This window comes from Botrytis deweyae (assembly GCF_014898535.1).
Source record: "Botrytis deweyae strain B1 chromosome Unknown BDEW_001, whole genome shotgun sequence".
Classification (NCBI taxonomy): Eukaryota; Fungi; Ascomycota; class Leotiomycetes; order Helotiales; family Sclerotiniaceae; genus Botrytis; species Botrytis deweyae.
The window spans coordinates 899787-926315 of record NW_024066208.1 but is presented as its reverse complement, the minus strand read 5'-3'; the positions used below and the strand labels follow the sequence as shown (position 1 = coordinate 926315).

Sequence of the window (26529 nt, the reverse complement as noted above, 5' to 3'; positions counted from 1 at the left end):
GAAATCGAGATCGTAGAAAAGGATCTTTCAATGTAAGGCACTATCTTTATTATGAATGTAATGGAGATTACGCAATATTTCACATTCCTAATTGCGTCCCGGGACATTCATTAATAGTTTTACAAATTGGCATTCAGAAGTCAGACATCCTTTAGACCAGAAAACAAGCATCACAAAGCTAGGAATTATAATCTTTCTCCGAGGAAAATCGTGGAAGATTAATTAATTGAGGATTTACTTTCGATCGCCAAAATCATTTGTTAGGTATCTATATCCGAACACAAAAATTCCAATCCGGGGGTATCAATACATGTGCTCGCAGTCCAACGCCAAAACAAACCTCTCAAAATCTCTCCTGCTTCGGCGCTATAGTCAAAACGACCCATCCAACTCTACCCATCTCATCTTTACAAGGCGTAAAATGACAGATGTATTTTTCCTCGGCCTTCTTCCACCCTTTCTCTCTGTTTGCCGCTGTGCCGCCAAAAATGCCCTGTGACTTCTTGATTTCTTCAATTCCGGTCAAGAGTGCCGTTTCGACTGATACTGCTCGCCCGACTTTGATGCCTTCTTTGACTGCGGTTTTGAAAGTGCGGGGGACAGATGACGGGGAGTGTTCTGTGAGGACTTTGAAGATGTCTTTGTCGACGATAGGAGCCACGTGCCCGTTGGGAAAGTTTAGATTAAGCATATCTACTATACCCGGAGAGAAGTATTTGACAATCAAATTTTGTGATTGTGGCTGGTAAGATAGGACGAGATACTTATTTTGATGTCAGTGAATTCAAGCAATTTTTAGATCTCGAAACACACCTTTGAATAAGCCGTATAGAATTCCTCAACTTGTGTTTTGAATTGTAGCTTTCCGATTCGATCAATCAATTCGCCTTCCATCCCAGCTTCATCCCGGATTTCTACAGCGTTTGCCTTGTATTTTTTGAAGCTCTTGAAGAACGAAGTCTTTCCACAATTACTGGGGCTGTTGGACTCCTTGCTTCGAACACTTGGGGCCTTACTACTTCCCTCTATAAAACTCCCAGTATCCTCATCGTTTAGGCTCAAAATTCGAAGAACATCGGTACGACTGTGAATCGTCGTACTGCAATTTATTTGTCCGCCGAGAAAGAATCTGACGTCCCCATTACCGTCAAGTAAGGGAGATACGTAAAGGAGATTCCAAAATGGATCACCATTTTTGCGATAATTCAGAAGCAGTTCAACTGTTTCTTCACAGTTTTCTATGGAAGTTCGTAGACGCTTTGTTGCTTGACGATCAGTGAATGATCCTTGTAGGAATCGACAGTTTCGAGGTATGATATCTGATCGGGAATATCCCGTGACAGAGACGAACCCGTCTGAAGCAAACACAATTGGGTTATCGGCTCGCCTTGATTTGGTCAGTCTGGCATCTAGATGGACAGTATTCCTTGGGAAGAACATACCTTGGATCAGTCAAACAAAAGCAGTCGCCTAGTCCTGGGTATCTTTCCTTGTCGTTTGCCAAAGCCATAGTAGCGGAAGCAGTAACCTGATGTTTTACAAATCGCGGGTACAAATCGCTAGCTAGCAATTTCTCAATTTGCTCCTGTGACGCATTGAAAATGTCTTCCAGGCCGGGAAGAATATTGTTCGTCGCGCTCTTGATATCATGTGATAATCGTCGAGCATGAGAATCAGAGATATTGATTTGCTTTGGTGCCTCTGACGAAACAAAGGTCGAGTAAATCGTGGAAAGAAGACGTGTCGCTTCATCTATCAATCGATTATACTCATCAATCTAGTTTGGCACCTTTAGTACTCGACGCCATGCAAAAGGGCATTATTAGCATACCTTTTGCAAGAATTCAAGATTTTCCGCACAAGCACGACTTTGACAAAACTTCAAGAATCGATGCGCGGTCGTTGGATTATGAAGCACGATATAAAATACTTCCGAGCTAAAGAAATCTGCAAAGTTTCCCGCGCTACTCAGTCCCATACCATTCCCACTGCTACCATTCCTGCTGCTTACACTTCCTTTGTTACTAGGACTTGTTCCCGTCGAGCCTTTGGTGCTACTTCCGGCATCTCTAGAAAAGGTGATGCGACGTGGGCTCTCGGATGTAGATTTGGCGGAATTGGGAGGTATCGGGGCATTTTTTGAACTTGGAGTTCGGGCTCTTTCAGGAAATGTTGATAGTGGAGGCAAAGGAGCGGTTTTGTTGTATGAATCGGACTCATTACTGAAAGATCTCGATGGCGGTCCATCCCTGTTCTGATAGTAGTGGTCAATTGCGTCTGTCATTTTTACGCTAAGTCTAAGGTTAACTGAAGCACTTAGACCTATAGTCAAAAAACCCGTGGGAAAGAACGCATAGAAAATGCCAAAGCCATAACGAACCACAAAGTGGCGCTTCCTTAAGGTAAAGTAGTAAATACTGAAGGGGTGGGCCAATTTCCAGCGTAGCTCTGGAATCTCGACAGCTACTGGATTTGGCAGTGTGGAGCGACCCGTGCTCAGAGATTTCCTTCTTGGCCTGTACACAATAGATCGATACTCGTGCTGCCAGAAAGTATGCAATTCCGACGCTAGATGCACATACCACAAGATGGTAAACTACAAGACGACTAACCTGGTTTTCATAGCGCCGGAGTTGCATACTTTCTGGCCGCACGAGTATACAGGCTCTACGTAAGCAAAAAAACAGGCGGGAATTGACTACCATTCGAAAAACCTTCAACAACTAGGATCTCTTTTCGATATAATATTAAATAATAACAACACTTGATCTCAATACAAAGAAGACTCAAATTTTCTTTTTCTTTTTTCAAATTTCAATATTTAGTTTGAAATGAATTTATAATCTATTAAAAAGACTTTTGAAAGAGTACTCAATTTCCGCCTGTTTTTTCGCTTACGCAGAGACAGGATACGGAAAATCATGAGCGGCAGACCCGCCTATTTAGGAGGTGGACTCCGATCTCATCTAGATATGATTGGTAAAGCCATCTCATCCACTTTGGTAGAATACAGAGGGTAAAGGAAGGTGTTCACCATGTCTCAAATGAATATGACAATGTGTATACAGTAAAACCTCTTCATAAGGATACTGGTTTTTGTAGTCTTTTTTAAGGATATATAGAGGTATCCTTGTAGAGAGGTTCCGTTTAATTCCGATATAGTAGTAATTTTTTTCCGATTAGTTCTGATCGGGTTATATTCTGTGACCATTTCAGAACTTTTTCTATTTTAATAAAATGTGACTAAATTCTTTATATAATATTATATTATAGCTTAAATCCTAATAATTTTATTAGCTCAATAAGGATACACGTGATTCTGGGACCGGAAATTATAAGGATATTCTTATAAAAAGGTTTTAAGAATATAGGTCATTTTTAGCCCTAAAAATTCTTGGGATTGAAAAATATATCCTTATAGAGAGGTTATCCTTATAGGGGGGATTCTTATGGAGAGGTTTTACTGTACTACAAAAAACGGCACAGGCTTGCTTTCACAGAAGCCAACCGCGTAATTATCAGACGAACAGCAGGTCCATGTAGCAAGGAACCTCATTCTAAACCATAACCAACCAGAACCAAAATTTGCGTCGTGCCGTTCAAAATACGAATAAACTGTGCGGCACTAAAGGTGATTGATAATCCTTGATATGCAATTTCGATTTTCATATGTGGATCCGTTATCAAATTTCTGAGTCTTTTTCCAGTTCTTATCCGCCTTCGAGTGGCCGAGGATGAAATGCAAGAAGGGGTGCTGTGCCGCAATATATTATACACCATGTAGATGAGTACGGGCAGGGAATAGGCATCGGACATCGTATACCTGGTACTTGGGAAATCTTGATTGCATCCTTGATTCGATTCGTTAAATCTCAATATATATTGAGGGAGGTCCATACATACAGTACCTACTAGGTAGTGGAGTTAGACCTCGGGCTAAGATAGTTTCCGAACAAGCGAAAAATGAAGGAGGAGTGAACCTCAAAAACAAAGAAGCTTGATTATTAAATGTCAGTGATAGATCTTGAAAAGAGAAGGGCCAAAGAAAAAAGACGCTTGGGACAAAAAATTCATTAAGGTTCACCAGTTCCGAAAGACGAATCTACAAACTCAATTTTCATCTCATCGGCGCCGCAGGTGCTGGGGAAGCCATGTCGCTAGACCCTGGAATTGCATTTAACTTCCGCAAGGACAGCTCCCACCCGAGCCACCCCACTAATGATATACCTATCTCTCACTTATCCGTTCAAAACCCTCCACAGTATCGTTCATAGAAATCTCATTTCGTGATTTTTCCCTTAAGAGGAACAGACGCCAAGAGTTGATGATAATGAATTATTTCATTTGTGTATCTGGTCGAGATTGTTGCAATCACACGAGATCCAGAATTTGCATTCGGGCAATGTAAGGGAGAACGGATGTATATATCATTTGTCTCATAATTCGTATTTATTTGCCATTTCAAATGTCATCGCAAGTGCGCTCCTTGAAAAGGTCTAATCTATTTACGGGAAGTGTAAGTTGGTTTTATTTCCTCCATGCGTCACATCTATATCGATATTCAACATCAACATCGTTATGATTTCGCTTCTTGTCTAAACACCCAAACTCCTCATAACCCTACTGCTCTTCTTACTATGCGATTGAGCAGAAACACTTTTTGCTACACTAGAGGCAGCGCATCCATTTGCACCACACTTCTGATAGAGGGTAATTGCAGCATTACCACCACATTTCTCGACACTGTTTCCTGCGCATGGCATGATACAATCACCTAGCATACCAGCCACAGGTGCCCGGTCTGCAGAAAGAAAATTGCCGCAGTAACATTGACTTTCGAATTCCATTCCTGCATATGTATGTCCTTTGGAGGTACAGAAATTCACACAAGTCTCGATAGTCATTGTATTATTTCCTTCCCAATCGGCATTCAAGGTTCTGTTTGCAGCGTCGTCGGTTCCACATCCGAGATAGGTCCAGCCTTTGGAGACACTCAAATCGACGATGCCGATTGGGAGCGAGGGAGCCTTGGAGGCGGCGGGGTTGAAGCGGGAAGGGGCAGTCTGGAGTGACTTTGCTAAAGCTATATCTTGAGGACAAGCTGGTGGGTTGTATTCCGCCGGACCTGAAGAAGGTGCATTGCAACCGGGAAGTGCCGAGAGCGTACCGCTCACAGGTTCGTTAATCAGAGGAGCAAGTTTGCATTCTTGAGTGTCGGATTGTTCGTAAAAGGTAAAGGTCTCGCTTGGACAGTCGGGTTCACCGTCAAGGCAGTTGTTAATGCCTTTTGTGAGTGTTGGGATATCCCAGCCATTGACCTTGGCCTAGTTAGCTTCACGAAATATCATAGAAAGCAATCGGTAAATACTTACAAAGTCACCGTGAAATCCATAACCAGTGGTATCACCATTAGCAAGGATAAAAGGTTGAGAATTGCCGTACCACTCATTGGCGAAAAGATCAGTACGATACGTAACTTCGAAGAACAGAGTCATCATATGATGAGGATGCGAAGCTGGGCAGCGACCGCCGTCAAAATCACCATCCGCAGGATACGACATGTGAGATTTGTAATCGGAAGAGGTTACATTAACACCATCCCAACAACTCGGCATTGTGACCTGAAGTCGAAGACCATCTGGACAGTTTACGTTTGGGAATCCGTTCGTTTGAAGATCAGTTCCTGTGCATCGAAAACTAACAGCACGGTCTGCGAAGGAAGAGTCATTGTAGCTTCGTCGATTTGTATCTCCTGCTAGCATACGAAAATTCTCAGGAAATGGAACAAGTGGATCATTATCTGGACCTGGACGTTGGCTTGGGAAAGATTAGCAAACGTATGACATGACGGCGCGTCAAGACTTCAGCGTGTCCAAGACTCACAGATAATAAATAGCCATTCCCCCAAGATTTCCATATCCGTCGTCTCCATTAATGGGTACAGAAATGAAACTACCATTCTGAGCCTTGTAGTAAAGCTTCGGGGTCCAATAATTTGACAAATCCTCCTTCACATTGCAAGTCCCACATTTGGCAGCACGAGCATCAGCGTATGTCATATTGGCGCTGAAACCACTACCGCCAGCAATCGCATGCACATGAGATGCAGGGAGAATTCCAGGACTGACGACTGGATCAACACGCTCATCGACGAGACGACTGTAGCATTGAATGACGAATGTGGTGCTTGCGGGCGAGAAGAGCGATCCTAGGAAAGCGAGACCAATTGCTTTGGCTGATTTGAACAGCATCTTGACTTCTGTTCGTCGCGGTGGCTTTTGGAGTCAAAGATGGCAGTGATCAAGTCGACTTCACGCGATAGTTGGTGGCTTTCAAAGCCAAAAGAGTGTAGGTATTGTTTATTTAAGGAGCGTGGTTTCTATTGAAGGAACGTACGATCAGGTATCCAACCCGATCAATGTAAAGGTGAGATAAAACGAATGTGTGTGAAGAAAAAAAGTAGCAGCAACTTGCCTCTGTCCAGAAGATAGAAATGAAAAGGAAAAAAGGAAGCTAATCAAGAGAGGGGAGATGTGAGAAAATTATAACAATTCCCTACGAAAATAATTTTTAAAAATCTGATATCTCATTTGCCAAGATAATCCTATTTCTGTGATACAAACGGTGAACAAACATTACATCCACTTCCAGTGAATCATGTACACGGTGTTGATTCTACATTACCGTGAATGTCACCCTCTGATAGGAGAATTTGGACGATGAGCGACGAAATTCATATGACAGGATCGCAATTATTCTCCGAAACTTCTCGCATCTGCACAATTTAGGAGATGAGATAGAGAATTGGGAAGATGGGACGGCTTGATACTACTTGGATAGTGTGCTGAGCCGTAAGGCTGTACCCCTGATGCTCTTTTTAGCTACACTACCGCCCGTACAACTTCTTGGCGATGATCCGAAACATGGTGGCGGAAGCGATAGGTGGGGAGTTGAGGAGTGTTTGGGGGGTTTTCTAGACGGCGCGAAATATTGTATATCTATCTGCATGTCCAATCTCAGAACTTGAAGCTTTAGAAGTTCAAAAGGTATGAGAATATGTAGATTAATAGGGGTCATGGGCTATAAACGGTCTTGATGGATGCGCAAACAATCATTGTTCCAATTCATGAAGTGCAATTATGAACGTGAGCTCAATGCGAGTTCAAGCGACCTTTTACTCTGATGTCTGTCGGAATGAGTTATGAGGCATTTAGAGGGGTTCACGAGAATGAAAGTGGTGCGCTATTTAATAGCTCAGTAGATAATAAGATTGAAGAAAATGCGAATCATTTCCTCATCATTGATTTTACCCGTCTTCTTAATTAAACATTATCACAAGATAAATTTGTTCCGAAGGTCCCCAGTATATATCTTAATGACTCCCCCCCCTTTTATATCAATGGTTTCCCGTGATAGGCGATATTTTCGTCGGAGCTATGACAATGGCCAGCAAAGCAACTGTCACCACTACTAACCACAGAGGAATTCCCGATTTAAGGTATCTCCAGACTACCTTGATATGATTGCTTTCTTTCTTATCAACACAAACATTTCTCCCTAGTACCAGGCATCCTCTCCCTCCTGGCTTACTATCACATTCCTGATGTTCTCTTCTCCTCTTCATCAACAAGCTGTGGATATTGTTAGTCTTCACATCTTTAGACCACAAAAGTTGTGTTAAGACTCACGCAACACTCCCTCGACAAAATCTAACATCACTCCCCAATTCACATTTACTGTCACTTGGACAATCCAAATGTAGCCGCCGTCTCTGAATCAGCCACTCTATCTTCAAATGTAAACCGGTATATACAAAAGAGTAGAAATATCGATTGGTGTGCTTTAGGGAGAGCGCATCTGGATATATCAGATGAGAAGTTATCAACAATTGAATTTCTTGTGGTAAATCTAGAAGATTGAGTTTGGGAGTAGCATATTCCGTCTGAGCATGGTGCTTCTCCATGATGTGGTGGGCAGGCAAGATAGATAGATCCTGTAATCGCGAAAAACTTACAAACTGATCACTGCAAGAAGGACGAAAGATACTGATATATATTTCGTGCTGCCTATACCAGGTACAGGTTCAATTGAATGAGTGGATCATCGAGTCACTCTCATGTTGAATACGATTATTTGAAACGTGGTATCTTTGACCAGGCTGCCACTTTTGCGCTTTTGGAAAGATGTGATTCGTTCCAGAGTCATAACTAATGACGGGAATATATTGAAGTGACGAATACTTAAGACTTTCCCTGGGCGGAAGGCTGTGTTTCTGTGGTATGGGAGATCTTGAAGGGAAATGCTGATTCACTAAAGTCAGAACTTAAAAGGCTGGTAATACCTAGTAGGCTTCACAAGAAAGGCGACACAGTTGCTATGGCTGAAACATATGTGTGGAATTTGAATAATGACATTTGTCTGAATATCTATTCAAAATCCTTGAGACTGTAACGATATTCAAGAATCCCTCAGTCGATACAGTCTTCCAGAAATTGGCATTCTTGAGTGTAGCCAATCGTAAGAGATTGATTGCGAACTATCCCATAAAGAGGCTGCACGTGATCACGCCTCAATCGCGTCGATTGAGTGGCAACGACCGTGAACGTGTCATGGATTGTCCCCAAACTACCAGAACACACTGATGTATCGCACTAAGTACATATATCGGCATGGCTGGTTCTGCCGTAGAAGGGACAGGACTGCCTCCCAATTTCGCAGATAGTGAAAGTGATTATGGTTCCGATTTCTCACCCGAAGAAGTTGAGATAGTAGAGAAATTATTATCGCCGATCCACCAATTCAAGGAACCAACGGAGATCGAAGACAATCCCATTGTCACCGAAATCGAGCATCATGAGCCAGAACGTGCTCTTCGCCTCCCTCGAGTCGTTGGGAAGCAACAGATCTCACCTCTGCTCCAGGCTATTCGTGATGCAGAGAGGGTTGCTGATCAAATCAATGCTTCAGTCTCGAAACGCGAGTACTATCCAGACTGTGAGTAGACTTTTTAATCGCTCAAATCATGTCTCTGACTTACACGGCAGGACTTAGTGAAAGATCAGATACCTGAAGTTGTGCCAGCGGCGACTCCTGCCATACAAGTAAATGAAGTCTTTTCAGAGCCCAGAGAGTCTGCAACCTCCACCCTCCCAGACACACGATCGCCCCTCGAACGATTTCGTACCGCGCCGAAGAAACCTCTCTCAGTGACAGACCTTGTGTCTCCTGCATGGTGTGAGCTGCAATACTGGTACACATTGACGAAACTTGGGAGGAGGACGCGAACAACCGCCATGAAGCAGGGTAGTGCTGTACACAAAGTCTTGGAAGATCAGGTACATAGGTCTGTTCAGATTGAAATCCGAACGAAAGAAGACGCATGGGGCCTACGAATATGGAATGTGATACAAGGGTTACGAACATTACGAGAAACGGGACAAACGAGGGAACTGGAGATATGGGGTACTATTGATGGATTGGTTGTTAATGGGGTCATTGATGAGTTGAGCTACATATGTCCAGATGTTGAAATGGAGGTATCGCTTCTGGGAAAGACGGAGGAAAAGGGCCAGAAGAAGAGCAAGAAGAAGAAGAAGAAATCGCCAACCACGGACCAAGTTTCTATATCTAATTTTTTCAAAGGAATGGAAGGTTCGTCCATTTCAGAGGCGACACGGATAAAAATAAGGAAGCAGTCGAACAAAGTATATATTTGCGATGTCAAGACCAGGGGTGTTCGCACGCTACCAAACGATGCAGCGTTTCGTCCTACTCGAGTACAACTTATGTTATACCATCACTTACTTGGCAATCTTGCCACAAACTCAGTCGATTTTAGCGTTTTGGCAGTCCATTATGGGTTAGATACAAGGAAGGCATTTTCAGATACATTCATCGCTCAGGTCGGTAGCATGAATGAAGATGACGACGGGATATACCAAGATGCACTTGAGGAGCAGGATGATTTAGCGCCAAGTTCTAGTCAAGATTCTATGAGTGTTCTCCTTGCTCACAACAATCTTAATGCACTGTGGTCCGTGATGATATCTGAATTTCAAATCACTTTCCCCGATGGTGCCGGGTCATTAGGCAGGGTGTTAAAAACAGAATATCGATCGCGAGATGATGGAGAGATAGTTGGAATCAAGACCATCCCCATGGATAATGAAGGACTGAGTTCATACTTGGAGGAAGAACTGCGTTGGTGGAAAGGAGAAAGAGAGGCAAAGGGTGTTCAATTGGATGAGGCATTCAAATGCAGGAGTTGTGATTTTGCCGAAGAATGTGAATGGAGGTTACAGAAGGTTGTAGAAGCAACCGAAAAGGCTCGGATGAAGAAGAAGAAGGGGAAGAAAAGTGTTGTATAGTTATTTTTGGCGTCTTTAAGGCGTTGCGTTGCGACCATTTAGATCACATCCAACATCATATATGATATAGATCCATTCTTGATACCAGATAATGTTTATCGTTTTTTCGATTCGAAGCTTGCGCGAAATGACTTTCTTTGCTGTCAATTGGGGAATAAATCTTCATTTGATGATGGACTAAAGCTAGATCTATCGTTCTACTCTTCCCGGTCTACCATCGACGGCTAGGCTGTATCTCTGGAACCATGTTTGTGTATCTAGCAATCCGTTCATCTATCTGACTCATTGACATCGCTCAACAACATGAATTTGTACAACATTGATTACCAGCATGATGAGTCTGCAAAAACGGGCTCTTCCAGCGCATCACAGATATCGGCATCCAGCAGATCATTATTCACTGAATGGAATGTGAATGATGGGAGACATATAAACACCGAAGTTTTCCACAACCTTCCTTTAATCATTTCTTCACCTTTCCAAGGTCCTTCTTTTCTTCCACCCCATAATCCCATCAACAGCCTACTACACACCACCCACAATGTCCTCCCTACAACTGCAAGAGCCCACCCCAACAATAACCAGCTTTGCGCTGCACACCATGGGCCCCTCTCTACAAGGCTACCTCGACATAAAAGTGCACCACCTCGTGCCTTCCCAACCTTGGACCGAAATAGAAGTTGTAGGCCACCATACCCGTTCCGCGCCAGCCATCATCTACAACCTCGAAAAGACCGACAAATCTTTCAACTTTCAACGACCCACCGCCACGATCCTGGGAGAGGGAAAACTACGCATCAATTGTTTTCCAGGGAGAGACTATGTAAAACACTATGCCAATATCGTAGCGACGCATTTAGCAATCGAGGGGAAAGACCCGGGCATCGTAAAGATTACACTACCCCAAGAAAACGCAGGGTATGAAGAATTCATGAACTCGAATCTGAGGGGTTTAGCAGGGGACAAAACAAATCTGGTAATTGTAGGATCGATTCCGAGAGATACATTGAGATCAACAGAACCGTGGAAAGATGAAGAAGATGAGAATGAGTTATTTTCATGGCAGACGGTTACGAAGAAGAATGGATTCAAAGTCACGATATTGAAATGTCGAACGAGTTTCTGGGGGGATTTGGCGGGGAATCTCGTGAGATGTGTGAAGGAAATCTGTGGGGATTCTTTGCAATGCGTGATCTATGTTGGGAAACTAGGCGCGTTGGCGCAGGAATATACGCCTAATAGGACGTTGGCGACGGGCTCGAAGAGTTTCGTTAATGGGGAGTTGGTCGAGTGGGAAAATCCGATGAGTGGGGAGATTCTGGGGAAGGTGGCCAGAGGTGTGCATTATACGTCGGCTTCGGTGCTGGATGAAGATCATGCGTGGTTGGAAAAGGTGAGGAAGGAGTTTTGTTGGGTGGATCCGGAGATTGGTCATATGGCTGTGGCGGCGAGGGAAAAGGGGGTAGGGTTTGGGTTTTTGCATGTGGTGTCGAATAATTTGGCCGGGGGGTTTGAGTTTGATTTGGCGAATGAAAGGGAGAGGGTGGTGGTTGATGATAGGGTGGTAATGAATAAGTGGATTGAGAGAATTTTGAATGGCTTTGTGGAAGAGTTGGATGAGAAAGTAGGGGGAAAAGCCTAAGACTTGTGGTTATTGATGGTTCATGGAAGTTAGAGTATAATGTAATTCGAGCATCGGTCGTAACAGACTTGGGAAATGCAGTGCAGTGCCAAAAAGTCACCATGATACACCAGAGGTAGCTCATCTTCTCTAAACTGGAACCATGGCTTCATCTATGCATGTGATATTTATTGGTCTAAGAGATCATACGGTCCATGCTGATTGCTCGACTCCAAGTTCCAGCCCATAAAACCCATACACCCTATCTAAATTATCCCACGATTCATCTTGGTATAATATAATCAACGCCCACCCCACAATAACAAATACAGCCCATCCAGTACATCTCTCCAATTCCCACAAACAATCGCCAGAAGCAGTTCACCAAGGATGTCTCAACCCATTCCAAGTCCATAACGTCGCTGCTTCCAGATCTTCCATCACACCCATCGCCCAAGCAGACGCTTTCCCACCCTCATCAATTCCATATTTTCCCTTTTCCCTTATAACTTTCAAACATCCTCTCACGCTTATTTGCGTCTCCGTCAACTCCGCGGGATTAGGTCCCAGATCAGCGCCTATTTCAGCTGTATGAAGAGCCAATATAACCGGAGCTTCGGAGTCTAAATGTCTGTGTATTTCGACGGCTAGAAGCTATGTGAAAGAATGTGAGAAGAATGTGACAAGAATAGACATGACAATGAATTGCCAGGTGATGAGAAGTAGAAAAGTAACATACACGCAAACCCATATTAAGCGCGGCTTTAGAAGCAGAATATGCGGCTAGACCCCATATGCATGATTGAATGCCAGAGGACCCACAACTGTCGGAAATGAATGCAATGTTGGAGATTTGAACACTAGGTATACGAAGAAGGTATTTGGCGGCAAGAAGTGGTCCAAACGTATTGTTTTGGAAGTGGTGATAGTAAGACTGAGAGGTTCTATTGGAAAGAAAGGATTGATCGTTAGTATTACATGCTCGTCAGCGCAATGCAGAAGTGAAAAACAAATCATAATTTTTTGTCCAAAGTGTATCTGCCAAGCCATGAGCTCGCTATACAATCTTGTAGAGAATATCAAACTGGTACTGTGAAGCAGACCCAGCGAAAGCCTTCTCGATCCCGCTTACTAACAAGTGGCGGCACCCAGAAGCTCCTAAATAAAAAACACTATTCATCACGGCGACGACTCACCCTTCAATCACTGTACCTCAATCCATGCCCCCATCATTAATAACTACAGTTTCGATAGTCTGTCCCATCAACTGAGGTATATTACAGAGATCCTTGATAGTCTGCTCATTCGTAAAATCACACTTTAATATCCGCAACTTCGACGGATCCTTAAGTGCCTTGGCGAGATTGCACAAGGCCTGTGGCGTTTCACAAGATCTATAAGTTGCGAAAACGATAATCTGAGGATGAGCCAAGACTTAAATGCCGTGTGAATTCGTATCCAATCCCTGGACTGGCACCTATGACTACATAGTACTGTGGAAAACTAATCATGTTGAATTTATACTGTAGAGACTATAAAATGCGTGGAAAGTGGGAGTTTGAGAATATTCTTAGCTGTAATGAAGAGGGTTGGATCATAACCAGAGCCATAATATCAAAATTATACAGAATCATCGTCGCACTTGCTTCATTCGACGTTAGCGATTGTGCCTGATAAATGTGGGATGTGAATATAATTTGAGATGCTGCTTTAATGCGCAAGCGAACATCCTGTATTGCTGATTTCAAGTATAAGAAATATGAATAGTGTACCTCAGAATGCTCAATTTCTGTGGAATGATTTTTTTGTTCTTTTACCTTGTCAATATGCGTTTCAAATTTATAGCTCCCTAGAGGTCACAAGTCATGAGACCAAGAATTCAATTTATATATCTTACATTCTGCCTCTACGGGTTTGTCGGTCCGAGCAAGATATTACTATAAAATTGCTGAATATAAGAATCCGTTTTTCTATCGCTTTTTCTGCATGCATTACATGAAATTGAGATTGAAAATTTTCTTTTTATCAATATGTATTTAAATAGTCAGTTTCAAGCAACTCTGCTCATAATTGCAGGAATTCAAAATGTGTATGCACAGCAAGCTGCATGGGGCCAGTGTAAGTAAGAGTTTTGAAAGGAGAGATCTCCTAAACATCGCTAATAAATTCCGAATGGTAGGTGGAGGAACAGGCTGGACCGGCGCAACGACTTGTGCATCGGGCTATGTGTGTACTTATTCTAAGTAAGATTATACCCACTCTTCACTTTTCATACCCGCTATAGAGTTTTCAATCAAACCATTTCGCTTCTTGGCATTCACTAACTATGCAATCAGTCCATGTAATCCATCACCTTCCCGCCTAAGGTATAGCTACTGACCACCGTATTGAAAAGACTATTCCCAATGCCTTCCCGGCAGCGCATCATCATCAACAACGATTGCGACAACGCCGGCTACAACCACTTCCGGCACACCAACTACCACGTTCTCCACAGCTACCACACCTTCCACAACGACTACACCTTCCAAAACCACTACCACCGGTGTAGCCTCATACCCAGGAGCGACTCTCCAAAGTGGCTACTATTGGATTCGTGCCGTTGAAACCCCAAACTTTCAGTCAGTATTCTCGCTCTTACAACTTAGAGATAGGCTTGAAAGCGTTGGTCCCAGAAATCATCTCAACTCAGGAGATGGATAGAGAAATCAAAAATACCATCTGTGGGCAAGTTCTAATTCATCATCAACTTGTAGTTCCTACCTCCAAGCCTCACCAACTGCCAAGCCCGGCGCTGCTCTCCTAGCCGATAGATCCACCGCCGGCCAGTACCAAATCGTATCTGGTCAGCTAGTTGAGTTAATCGCACCCAACACGTTCCTCTACGCAAATGTCCAACCGCCCTCGAATTCATCTGCTGTTAGATTATCCGTGACATTCAACACCACCCAAAATACGTTTGGTACGTTTGCATTCAGTGGAGATGCGGTAACATGGAGTGTAGCTAGCATTAGTAGGCCAAATTTAAGTGCGTGGTTGGTTTGTGGCGCTCAGGAGTTGTGGATCAATCTGGGAAATTATGCGTATTTGACGCCAACGGGATGTGTAGATGAGACGATTCATTATTTCAATGGAGCAACTGTTGATTAGGAGATTGATGACGCACAAGCAAGAAACTAGGAAGGAGATGTCTATGAAACCTAGGCTCTTATTGTGATTGTACATACCTTGATAGGATATTGTAAATACAGACACCAAATTGAAATCCAAAACATAAACTTTTGATATATAAGAAATTTTATACAGAGCTGGCAACTGCCTTCTTTGGTGCTCGTTTTAATAAGCAGTGACTTCCCCAGTTCCTGCGAAATCTCTCTGGAATAAATGGTAAATCTGGTAACCATATGGTTCGTGCCAGAATGTGAGTTCTAGATGCATCGAGGAATGGTTCACATTTTACGGACTCCCAGTTCTCGGAATCCATGATGTAGTGAGGCTCAAGCTCGGAGGCCACAGAGCCAGGATAGTAGGTATCAACCAGAAAGTTACAGGTCTTGAGGTCAACCTGATTGAAATGTTAGATTCTTTTACAAAGTATGAGAAAGAATATTTGCGAAGAGAATTCCTTACATATTTGCTCATGTCTTCGATGTTTCGGTCATTCATACCCGACGGGATGAGCCATGTTGACCAGATTCCGAATCCCGTACTAGCTTCGGAAAACTCACCGGGAAGGAGACCATCGAATTCGCTCTTTACAAATTTTGCTTTCATGCCGTTCGGCAAATGATAAGAGCTGGGAAATCTGTACCACTCTTTGGAAAAGCAGACGGAATCCCCTCGTGTCCCAAGGGTACCATTTTGGAGAGGACTATAGATTTTCAAAGGCGCCGAGTACGCTGTATAGATCCCATAAATTCTTGCTACGCCAATATCCACGGATCCGATAATGAAGAAGCTTACAAACAATAGCTTCAATTTGGCTGGAATCTTACCTACTAAGGTCCTGGGATCCGAATGGCCGAAAGCTGCCAAGAGGATGTGAAGTGACATGGCCGCATTAAGTGCAAGGCATGGGTAGGCTGGATACATAAATCGTTCTTCCTTATGTGGCTGGAAGCTGAATATTGCAAGCCAGATGTAAAATGGTGCCATAAAAACAACGCTACGAAGAGCTGTTGTGGTACCGCCTTCTCGCGACCCAAAAAGCTTCTGGAGTATGAAAAGCGGGAGAGCTAAAATTGCAAGCACAAACCAGATGTTGAAGTTGAGAATCAAATTGCGAATGTAAAAATGCCATGGCTCAGTACCATAGATCTCAGGACCTCTTCCCTCGCCACTGAAGATGTTATAAAGAACAATGTTCAGAGGAACAATCACTAATTTTCTATAGAAAAAGCCAGAAACGACAAATTCAAAGAACTTGTCACGATGTTAGCGATTGTAGGAAGGCGAACCTGGGGAAAGCTTACCAAAACAATCAATCCTCCAACAATCCCCCTAACGAATCGCATTACGGTATCGACGACGGCATCTCTATCGCTTAAGCTAGCGAAAATTACCTCCTCGATTAAGAAAGGGGCAGACAAAGCCATAGAGAATGGCCAGCCGAGAATTCCACCGACAGCGAACCAAAAGATACCCTGCGCAGTCTTCAAGCCCCCTCTCCAGTTCATGAAAGCGGCCATTCCAAGCATAGTTGTGTACATAGCGAAGCTCGATGGTAAAAAGGAGGCCGAGGCATGAAAGAATCCAGGGCTGAAGATATTGGCCATCATGAAGAACATGGCGACTCGTGGGTTCAAGGTTCCGTTGATGACTCGAAACATTTGCGTCTGACACAGAGCGCATATGAATGCGAGACAATATCGAATGAAATAGAATTCGCCAACCTGTACCTCGATTAGAATATTACCCGTCTATAACTATTTGATTTGTCTTTACCTTCGTGGGGAATGGGAGTAGCCTTCTGAAATTCCCCATCAGGGCATGGACAGTAACATAGAGCCAACTCCGAATCGCAAATTCCGGAGAATATTCCCAAGTTTGTAATCCATAGCTATGACTGAGATAATGTGTAGGTTCCCAGTAATTAAAGGTCTCGTCACAATCCTGTATAGGAGCATACAAAGCTGCCAATATATTTGCTCCTAGAAAGACATAGAACGCGCTGATCGGTTGAACTGCGAAAGGAGTGGCAGGTCTATTGAAGCTTGGTTAGAATATCCTATACACAACTTTTCTGAAATACTGACTTTTTCTTTTTTGGATGTGAAGCTGTAGACGCATCTACTCCTTTAGGTGAGCCCAGATTTATTGGCTGCGGAGGGGCCATTGTTGCAATTGACTTGCTTTTTTGATCGATTTCCCAAATTCAAATCAATGCACGCAGACTTTAACGATGACATCGTGTTCTAGTGCACTTTAGCTCGAGCCGGCGTGGGTAGGTATTTACATAAAGCTTACATAAAATCGAGAGCTTGAATTGTGCATACTGATAAGAATCCATAAAAGCTTATCGCCATACGCTAAGATTACGAAGATTAGATGACCCCGGTCAATTTGGACCTTTAGCGTCGGGGAATATTTGGAAATTTTGAAGTTCAAAAACTTTCTGGTCAATAATTCGTAAAACATTGAAGTATTGCATTGCATCAAATTTTTGTTAGATTTTCTTTGGAATACCCATATTCATATTGTACTCTTATAATATTCTATTGGCACTGGTATCACGTATTTAAATTCGAGTCAATTGATAAAGTCTACCACGGAAATCACTCGGGCGCAATATACCGTCACCAAGTCCTTTCACAGATTGTTTTCGATTTCAACTGGAAGCATGAGTAATTCTGACTCCATTCCGTCAATTCCTCCGCAAGAGGAGAAGTTCCATCTCAAAGGGGAGAGTGAAGAATCTGCCTCATCTCCATCCACTCTCTCCAATATACCTGGGCTGGGACGACTTGGAAATGCGCCAAAGTCTGAGAATCCAACTCCAACAGCGGAGACCGACCTCGCAGAGATTCACTTAAAAGCATCGGTCACATCACAAGATAAATTGCCGGAGAGCAGTCATGATCAACCCCTGGAAGATTTCAAGATGGCGGATGCTGAACCTCTACTTCAAGAATCTGCGACTTCTGTGACCACTGATGCGACTTCAGAAAACCTTCCAGAAATCAAGAGTGAAATTTCACAGAAGACGGGGGTTATCATCGAGCAAAAAGAAGGTCAAAATAGTTTGGAGATTGAACAAGCGCCTCTAGAACAAGCCAAAATGAACACGCAAGACGCCAACAACGACGCGATGGACATTGCGCCGTCACAACCTACCGCAGACCTTCATGTTGAACAAGGGAAAGAGATGCCGCTGAAAGATTCATTAGGACAATCTAGCACTATTGATATTCAAGTACCGGAGACCCATGCCAATCAACCAGATTTGACCCATGCTTTGGAGGCGATGCTAGGAGGCCTGCTACAACCTGCGACTGTGACTGCAGATGTTGCAACGAACAATGCATCCGCAGCACTAGCGACAGAAGAGGAACACCCAGAATGGGAGGTTGACTCATCTCCATATGAGTCTTCGTCCGATTCCTCAAGTGATAGTTCATCCGAGGATGATAGCGAGGAGGAGGATGGAGAAAATGCCTACAAATTATTAAGTCCCGAAGAACAAGCAAGAATCTTAATGACGGAGAATGATGGGGGTTCAGATGATGAGGGAGTGGCACGTGGGGAAAAGCGCACCGGAGGCCACCTACGTACGAAGAACGAAGTTCCGGAAGAGGTGATACCCAAACCAGATGTCACGATAACGCCTGAGATGCCTATCACAAAATTGGGAGATGTGGAAGGAGTGGTGGACAATATCATTCTCATCAAAGCTTTCACAAGTGGAGAATATCAAGTACTGAGAGAAGAATCTGTGCTATGTTTACAGGATCGCAGCGTTATAGGTGTAGTGTCGGAAACGTTGGGCAGAGTGGAACAACCATTGTATTGTGTAAGATTCACGAATGCAGCTGCAATTGCCGAAGCAGGACTGTCTGTTGGAACTACGGTGTATTATTCTGAACAGCATTCAACGTACGTCTTTACACAAGCTTTGAAAGCATACAAAGGTACAGATGCTTCAAACTTGTTTGACGAAGAAGTTGGCGACGAGGAAATGGAATTCTCTGACGATGAAAAAGAGGCTGAGCATAAGCGAATGATAAGGCAAAAGAGGGCAGAGAAAAGAGGTATTAAGACTCAGCAGAATGGCAGTAATACACGTGGTGGGCATGCTTCGCAAAATACATATACCCCTGTTAACAACAACGCCGTGTTGAACTACGACGAAGCCGAGGATGGCCCTTACAAAACCCTTACTAGACCAGTTGGATTTACTGGGGGGGCAAGTGGTAGTGAAGCTCCTCAAGAGGGTTCGCATTACAACAGATCAAGTCAACGTGGCGATCATGGAGGTAGGGGCAGAGGAAGAGGTCGTGGAGACAGAGGCAGAGGAGATTGGGGAAGAGGCCGAGGAAGAGGGGGCGGACGTAATGATCGAAACACCAGTTCTCATGATAATTCATTGCAAGCAAGCCATGCATTGCCCCCTTCTATTCCAAGTCCGGGGGCATTCAACTCTCAATCAGCTTCATTACCCCCAAAGCCTAACTTTCCACCTCCGCCACCTTCGAATATTTACAGCAATCAAAATCAGCCACAGCAATATCAACCCCAGCCATCACCACAATACCCATCTCAACAACCTCCAGTATGGCCAATGTACCCGCAAGGTTATCAACAACCGTATCAGCAACCATACCAACAGCCTCAACAACCCCAACAACCTTTTGCTCAAGCACCGAACCCTTGGGCGGGTATGCCTCCTCCTCCTCCCTTGCCAGCAGGTGCATTCATAAATCCGGCATTCTTCGCTCAGCAGAATGGGGCAAACCAAAACGGAGCAAATCAATGGACTCATCCTGGCCAGCAAAATGGGAACGGAGGTGGTAGATAATTCATGAGGGGACTATGTATGATCATTGTAGCAAAGAATAAAATCATGACCAATAAACTTTTGGTCTTTCTCGACCTTGAACAAAACTCACATTGATGATACTTCAATTGACGACGCTCGTGGTTACAAAACTGGGTGTTCTCTCTCCTTCATTTCCAGATTCATTGGTTGAATGGTACGTAGCAAATGATTTTAGCAGGTTTGCATTGTTCTAATACCTCCAATACGACCAAGTGGTTCTGTACTGCGGGTATCATAAAGATTGTACCTAAATTCCCCCCCAGTTCGTGATCAAAGTCGTATCATTTCAATCAATTATCATCAAGTGATTCAAGATCAAAAATATTTTCTATGCCTGATGAGGTGTTCATACGCCGTCGTGATGTTTGACAGTGATAACCCATACCCGAAACGGAAAAAAAGTCCCTGGCGATAAGAACGAATTTGGCGGGGTTCTGCCGCGCGATAGATCTTATCATTCATCCCAATTCATGATACATACATAAATATATGATTGTATTGAAAGATCAATATGTTTGATTCCGAGTCAGTTCAAAAATTCACATCTAGATTCCCTTCGCTTTCATTTTCAAGACTGAATTATCGCGAAAATGGGTGAGACGAATTGGGATGGCTTCAAGCTATGGACCAAATCTACCTGCGAGCGACTCAGCACCTCAGAAGCCGCTCGAGTTGTCAACGACAAGTCTAAGATTTTGTTTTATGGTGCGGGATTAGTCTGCCTTGCAGTATGGTTATTGATACGAGCTGCAACGATGTTCAAGAAACCGAGATATGCCAGGCCGAGAACACCTGATCTGGAGAAGCCGACTTTCAAGAACGGTAAAGCACAGAGACCTTTAGGAGGTTAGTATGATGAAGTGGTTGATGAATAGCAGCTGATTTTTTGATAGTGTGGGAGCCTATGCAGTTCAAACGCCCAACAGCAGTTCCTTTTCCTGATTGGGATGTGCAGCAAACGAAGCCAAATCCATACCGTCCATTTCGCTATGGAGCATATCACATTACTATGGGTTTACGCAACATGGACTGGAATGAATGGATAGGTACATAAATCATACCTCAAATGATAGGCTGACTGGCTAATGTTTCAAAGAATTGGATAACCAATATATGAAATTCCATGACGACAAAGCTAAACGTATTATTGAACGTGGCGCTAGATCTTGCTATACCGATCCCTCAGCGTTTGATGGTGCTGTTGAGCTGCTTGAAGAGCTTTGCGCGTATCTTCCAGAACGTTACCCCACACTTTACAAACGCACTCCAGTTGGCATGGACAATCTTCTCACTAACGAATCATTCAATATTGTTGAAAGGCCACTTGCAGAGGATCCAATGCAGATGGCAGCCCGCTTCACGCAAGATGATTTGGCAATCATGTTTGAGAAGGAAGATGGACAGTACTATCTTCTTGCTGGCGCGATTTTACTCGCCGGATTTTGGCGTTTGGAGGATAAATTAGGCATGCCGTTGAGCGAAATACACACTTCTGGTGACGTTCCAGGGTACCAAGCGAAGTTAGAGAAGGGAATGATGAACTTTTTCCGCAGAGTTCAGCCCAATGGACCCGTGCAGCGTGTAAGCCTCTACTTGCGCGATTGTGCCTGCCCACATGTACTAACCGGTGTTTCAGAACAACTATTTCATTCAAGTAGATGATCAACTTGCATGGTCATCAAGCATTGGTCCGGAAACTGGAGCGCCCGGTACTGTAAGTTGGGACACTGCGGAGAAAAATAAAGCCGTTGAGCATCATTGGTTTCGTTCCGAACGGCAGTCATTAAGGAGACTACCGAGATCTGGCGGTGTGGTGTTTACTATCAGAACATACTTCCATCCAATTACGGAGATATGCGAAGAGCCGTATGTACCGGGCAGATTGGCAAGTGCTGTGAGGAGCTGGGGTGAAGATGTTAGTAAGTACAAGGGAAAGGAGAAGTATGGTGAGGTACTATTGGAGTATTTGGATAAGAAACATAAGGAGCAAGTCGAAGCGGGCCTTGATTTGGAGAAAGAGGAAGAAGTCAGAGCGTATCCTTATTAACGTACGTTTTTGGACACTAGATGCTTGAAATTATGCACGGTTTTGGAGGCTGCGTGTTGAGCCTTGCTTTCTCATTCTGTTGAGTCAGAGTCAGCCTAGTAGCGTTTGATATAATATTACGATTTTACGAATTTCACAAGAGAAAAGTTGTCACTACACCCGAAAACATGGCTGCTAGTACAAACGAATATACTTCACCACTGGATCATGCATATCTCACATATTCTCGCGCATATTCTTTTGCGACCTTCTTGTATGTCGAAACATGCAAGTAAAATTTGTCTCGGAAAGTAACGCACCGCTCATTGCTCAAGGCTGCACTGGTCATCAGTATCAACATCATGTGAATGTAGTAGAATGAGTCGGCAGAGAATTTGATATTCTGATATAGACTTTCCAACATTCTTCAAATATTCTTCTGTCTTTACTTCTTCACGCTGGTCGTGATTTCTCTTCTTATTTTGGTGCTGGTCGCCCTTTTCAACACTACATTTCGATGCCAACGTTGGTATAATTACATAGTTTTCGTTTTATCTTCCTTTCTCGTCATTATCTCGCATATTCTTTTTACACTGCTACCGGTCACATATCAAATTTGGGCTTCAATTGCATCGAGACCATCGCTATATGGTTCAACCTTACCACCCGAACTCCTTTCAAGATATAAGGAATGGTGCTTATCCCAGGTCTCTTCTAGTTTTACAGTCCGTGGTAAGGTGTCCTGTGTTTCTGGCATGTTCAATATCACGGCTCGTTGCGAAAGTCTTAAGATATAGTTGTTACAGCCTCTGCGAACTGTCAAGCCGCGCAATACGCCTAGCAGACCCAACTTCAACGCCGGCGCCATCAATCCCAACTTCAACACCGGCGCCATTAATTCCAACATCCGCTACAGCTCTTGCTGGAGAAATTTTAACGCCCTTGATATTTTCACACAAGAAGTGACATTGATGTAAGTCACTAGTCACATGTGTGTTTTGGGACTTGTCACTAACATTGACGCAGTTGGGGCGAAGAAAGAAAGGCGAGCAGCTCAAAGATGCATACTCTAGTGGGTTAAGTCATCAAGCTGGCGGAAGTTGATTGTTGATCTTCTCGAGTTGAATACGGTAGACTAAAAGCAACCTAAACCATGTTATATACTCCAGAAATCTTTAAACCTTCGACTGGTACCCCGCACATCTCCACACCATTCGTCAAAAGTTACTCTGCCCCATCAAACACAATTCTAAGTGCTATCTCGGTAACAGCGATCAAAGAAATGAACCAACCAAACGCTTTTCGGTCACACTTGCAGAGTCACAAGTCAAAAATAATATGTTCGGGATTGACTACAAATATTCTGTTTTCTATCTGAATGGACGGCGCGTTCTAAACAGACCACCGACTTCCTCCATGAGCTTATTAGTCACTACCTAGTCGCTACTACCCTCTCAACTTGACTATGTCTTCTAAATCTTATCAAAATGGTCAAGAAGTTTAAATCCCTGTGGAATTTATTCGCCAGCACAGAGGTCCAATCTTATACTAAGCGCCGACACGGTACAGAAAGGAGCAAAAGCAATGTTAAAAATCATGACCTGGTGGACATTCGAAATGAAAGAGTCTCAGCCCTTGATACCTGCTATTAAACAGGGTGTCGGTGGCTCAATGCGCAAAATCAAAGCATCCTAGAGGAAAGCAATGAGAGAAAAATGGGAAGAGAATGCCAAACATCGCTCAAATGCGTTCCAGAAGCAGCAGCCATGTCATCTGGATGGGCATTACCAACATACAACTGGCTGAGTCTTCCTGGAACGAAAACGAACGCCAAAAAGACCACGACAACGTTTGAAAAAATCCTAGGAGTGAAGTGTCATCCACTGTCACGTATCAATCAGGAACCACGAAGATTACAATACACTTTGCTGGCCTTGCTTGTCGACGGACATCCAGATTTCGAAGACCCTGACTAATCCAACTGAATTGTGGCGACACGCTTTAGATAGATGATAGGCAGGCCATCAATTGGTTCCAGACTAAGTTGCGACTTTATGCTGCGACCACTGGATTCAAGTTCTTCTCTTCAATGAATATCTACAGGGAGTCCTTAAATATCCAAATAATGGTAATACACATCTACAGATGGAGATGCCATTCATCTGCATAGGACAGTGGGTATCAAAGAAAATTATTCTTGATGTGCAAAACCATGGGTGTGGTCCTCAGTCTTCATCTTTCGCAGTATTGTCGCGAGAGTTTGTCGACTGATCATGCCACACCAGAGGAAAACAAACCAAACAATAGGTACTGTAATAGTTCCGCAGAATGTGGTCATCGACCAACCGATTCACGAGATCATGCAGAAATTGATTAACGAGGTCGCTAGAGAGCTCTACCATTCTGATACTCGGGCCAGCTTTCTCGGTCCCGTACAACGCCAGGAGATGTCAGAAAACAGGTTCCAAGAGCCTACATGCTTGTTGCTGCACTGGATTAACTGATTCTATTCGCAAATTCATGCAGGCAAACACTCTTCAGTTCCAGAAATTAGAAGAATGCCAGGACTGAAAGTTTGAATGTCGTTCCTGCTCTTCACGGAGGCTAGTGTATCATTGAAACAGGGCTTGAACACCGTCTATGCCGTTTTATCTAAGCTATCGATGCAATTTACACTAGAAACAGAGGTTTCAGGTGACATATCTCGGGAGATATCTCGCATCTGGGAGTACGACACCAGCGGATCTTCAACCAAGCAGAAGACCTGTGGTATTTGTGGCTGGTGGTAGCGTTGGTGCCAGGTGTGGAGGCATGCCAGGCTGTGAGCGAATGAATGTTAAATGTGATATATTCGAGAGTGAGAGGGGCATCTGGTCTGAAATGTTCACTTGAAGATGATGAATCGGTAGAGAAGGAATGGCATGGTTTCAATCGCCACTTTTTGGGTGAGAAGATAGTTGCCCGGTATGGGAAAATAGGTTGATTGCTTTGGAATTCCCAGCAACAGACTGACCTTCCACCCGAAATATAGCATCACATTGGTTAGTATCTACACGGAACATCATGCGGGGAACACGTGTTGCGCAGGCTATGTTGGAGTATAATAGGTCGATTGATGCAGGAATACCAGCCGGCATAATCCGCCATGTCCTCCTCATCCCCGAGGGCGTGGAAATAGAGAGAACAAGAATATCGCAACAATGCGAATCATCATCTCGCCGCAAGTTATCAATTCATGGATTTGCTGCGTGTTCATTATACGATCAATAGGTTTCTCAGTGAGAATTTTGCGTTCACACAATGACATTAACGTATAGAGATGTCTGGCTGGCAGAGTTTCCAAGTGATTGATAATCTCAGATTACCAAGGCTAGTAATCATTGCAAAGATTCCCGTCATCTCATTTATGAAACGGGTTCAACGGTGGTTATAGGTACGAGGTGCTCATTCGATATCTCCAACAATATCTCCAGTGATGGATTGTGTGTGTTAAATGTACCAGAATTATCACATGGGAAAGAGAGTAAAGGCGATTTCGCTTGTCGGGTGATCTGAGAGCAGGGATATGCCGAAAGAATGAGAATACATTCGAGCTGTCCAACAAGCGACGAACAACACTGGATATCTCGCCGTTCGGTCCTAAGAGCAGAATTGCAGCAAAGAAATGTCAAAGATTACCCTGCACATGCAAATTCGAAGAAAAAGAATTGGAAACGAATCATGTGCGATTATATGACTGTTTTACAACCCACCAGCCCGTCATACGAGCCTGGCTCTCTTACTGAGTCGACTATCCTATGAGGCTATCAGTCCGAGGAGTTTCTGGTTTGATCTTGGAAAGGATGATGGCTATAATCTTCGGTTGGCCATCTATCTAATCCCACTCGATATAGATAGAGACATTTGTCTCCAGTCATAAATTGACAGGTGATGCCTGTGGTTTGGAGCGGTATTTTGAAGATGAAAGAAACTCAATAATGAGTAAATCGGGGTGATGTGATGAAGCATGGAATTGCCTCAATCCACGGTTCTTTCCGCAAACTCGTCGTCTCGAAAGTACCTGATCAGACATTGAGATGACCGATGTATGGTCGATAATCATAACTATTTCAAACCGGAACATCCAGACCGATAGCCTACCCGGCACCCCATCCAGCAGCAGAGTAAAGACTTATGAACCGGACGATCAACGGTTCGGCGAGGCCATGGATCATCCTCGATTTACAATAACTAAACTAATAATCTCGGCTTCTGAATGAAAGAAAGCCGGATGCGACAAGCAGAAGCGTCTATAAAGATCCAACTCGAATCTTTCGCCATCCTTTTATCAGGCCAAGGTCTTGGAGAGCTAGTGCCGCTTAAAGCCTAGCAACATGTTTCTCGATAGGTTCGAGAGTTTCATCGCGCAGAATTATTGCAATCATCCAACATTCACTCAAAATGACGACATCTCGTTTGGGAGAAAGTGACTCGGGAACGT

At 43.7% G+C, this 26529-nt stretch overlaps 11 protein-coding genes across 11 annotated transcripts; 5 read left to right on the top strand and 6 right to left on the bottom strand.

Moving 5' to 3' along the window:
* Positions 1-220: 220 nt before the first annotated feature.
* Positions 221-2284, bottom strand: EAE98_000266 (uncharacterized protein; the record flags this gene model as incomplete). Its single annotated transcript, XM_038947884.1, has 4 exons — positions 221-763; positions 814-1387; positions 1443-1777; positions 1832-2284. The coding sequence occupies 4 exons, from the start codon at positions 2282-2284 to the stop codon at positions 344-346; spliced, it is 1782 nt and encodes a 593-aa protein (XP_038815561.1). The 3' UTR covers positions 221-343.
* A 2145-nt stretch (positions 2285-4429) lies between these two features.
* Positions 4430-6484, bottom strand: EAE98_000265 (uncharacterized protein). The gene is made up of 3 exons (XM_038947883.1): positions 5884-6484; positions 5373-5817; positions 4430-5318 (listed from the first exon to the last, which is right to left on the bottom strand). Exons 1-3 carry the CDS (start codon positions 6249-6251, stop codon positions 4596-4598), a joined length of 1536 nt encoding a protein of 511 aa, XP_038815560.1. The 5' UTR covers positions 6252-6484; the 3' UTR covers positions 4430-4595.
* A 794-nt stretch (positions 6485-7278) lies between these two features.
* On the bottom strand, positions 7279-8133 carry EAE98_000264 (uncharacterized protein). Its single transcript, XM_038947882.1, has 2 exons — positions 7689-8133; positions 7279-7631 (listed from the first exon to the last, which is right to left on the bottom strand). Exons 1-2 carry the CDS (start codon positions 7961-7963, stop codon positions 7397-7399), a joined length of 510 nt encoding a protein of 169 aa, XP_038815559.1. The 5' UTR covers positions 7964-8133; the 3' UTR covers positions 7279-7396.
* A 536-nt stretch (positions 8134-8669) lies between these two features.
* On the top strand, positions 8670-10367 carry EAE98_000263 (uncharacterized protein; the record flags this gene model as incomplete). Its single annotated transcript, XM_038947881.1, has 2 exons — positions 8670-8994; positions 9052-10367. 2 exons carry the CDS (start codon positions 8670-8672, stop codon positions 10365-10367), a joined length of 1641 nt encoding a protein of 546 aa, XP_038815558.1.
* A 541-nt stretch (positions 10368-10908) lies between these two features.
* On the top strand, positions 10909-12009 carry EAE98_000262 (uncharacterized protein; the record flags this gene model as incomplete). Its single annotated transcript, XM_038947880.1, has 1 exon — positions 10909-12009. The coding sequence occupies one exon, from the start codon at positions 10909-10911 to the stop codon at positions 12007-12009; it is 1101 nt and encodes a 366-aa protein (XP_038815557.1).
* Positions 12010-12162: 153 nt separating this feature from the next.
* On the bottom strand, positions 12163-13386 carry EAE98_000261 (uncharacterized protein). The gene is made up of 3 exons (XM_038947879.1): positions 13185-13386; positions 12728-12932; positions 12163-12642 (listed from the first exon to the last, which is right to left on the bottom strand). Exons 2-3 carry the CDS (start codon positions 12737-12739, stop codon positions 12370-12372), a joined length of 285 nt encoding a protein of 94 aa, XP_038815556.1. The 5' UTR covers positions 12740-12932; positions 13185-13386; the 3' UTR covers positions 12163-12369.
* Positions 13387-14018: 632 nt separating this feature from the next.
* EAE98_000260 (uncharacterized protein) lies at positions 14019-15138 on the top strand (the record flags this gene model as incomplete). Its single annotated transcript, XM_038947878.1, has 5 exons — positions 14019-14106; positions 14168-14231; positions 14325-14329; positions 14384-14609; positions 14745-15138. 5 exons carry the CDS (start codon positions 14019-14021, stop codon positions 15136-15138), a joined length of 777 nt encoding a protein of 258 aa, XP_038815555.1.
* A 148-nt stretch (positions 15139-15286) lies between these two features.
* Positions 15287-17323, bottom strand: EAE98_000259 (uncharacterized protein; the record flags this gene model as incomplete). Its single annotated transcript, XM_038947877.1, has 5 exons — positions 15287-15553; positions 15619-16410; positions 16461-16880; positions 16933-17191; positions 17244-17323. 5 exons carry the CDS (start codon positions 17321-17323, stop codon positions 15287-15289), a joined length of 1818 nt encoding a protein of 605 aa, XP_038815554.1.
* A 504-nt stretch (positions 17324-17827) lies between these two features.
* Positions 17828-20002, top strand: EAE98_000258 (uncharacterized protein; the record flags this gene model as incomplete). The annotated part of the gene is made up of 1 exon (XM_038947876.1): positions 17828-20002. One exon carries the CDS (start codon positions 17828-17830, stop codon positions 20000-20002), a length of 2175 nt encoding a protein of 724 aa, XP_038815553.1.
* Positions 20003-20404: 402 nt separating this feature from the next.
* On the top strand, positions 20405-22301 carry EAE98_000257 (uncharacterized protein). The gene is made up of 4 exons (XM_038947875.1): positions 20405-20869; positions 20917-21069; positions 21120-21604; positions 21660-22301. The coding sequence occupies exons 1-4, from the start codon at positions 20614-20616 to the stop codon at positions 22068-22070; spliced, it is 1305 nt and encodes a 434-aa protein (XP_038815552.1). The 5' UTR covers positions 20405-20613; the 3' UTR covers positions 22071-22301.
* Positions 22302-22659: 358 nt separating this feature from the next.
* EAE98_000256 (uncharacterized protein) lies at positions 22660-22944 on the bottom strand (the record flags this gene model as incomplete). Its single annotated transcript, XM_038947874.1, has 1 exon — positions 22660-22944. The coding sequence occupies one exon, from the start codon at positions 22942-22944 to the stop codon at positions 22660-22662; it is 285 nt and encodes a 94-aa protein (XP_038815551.1).
* Positions 22945-26529: the final 3585 nt, after the last annotated feature.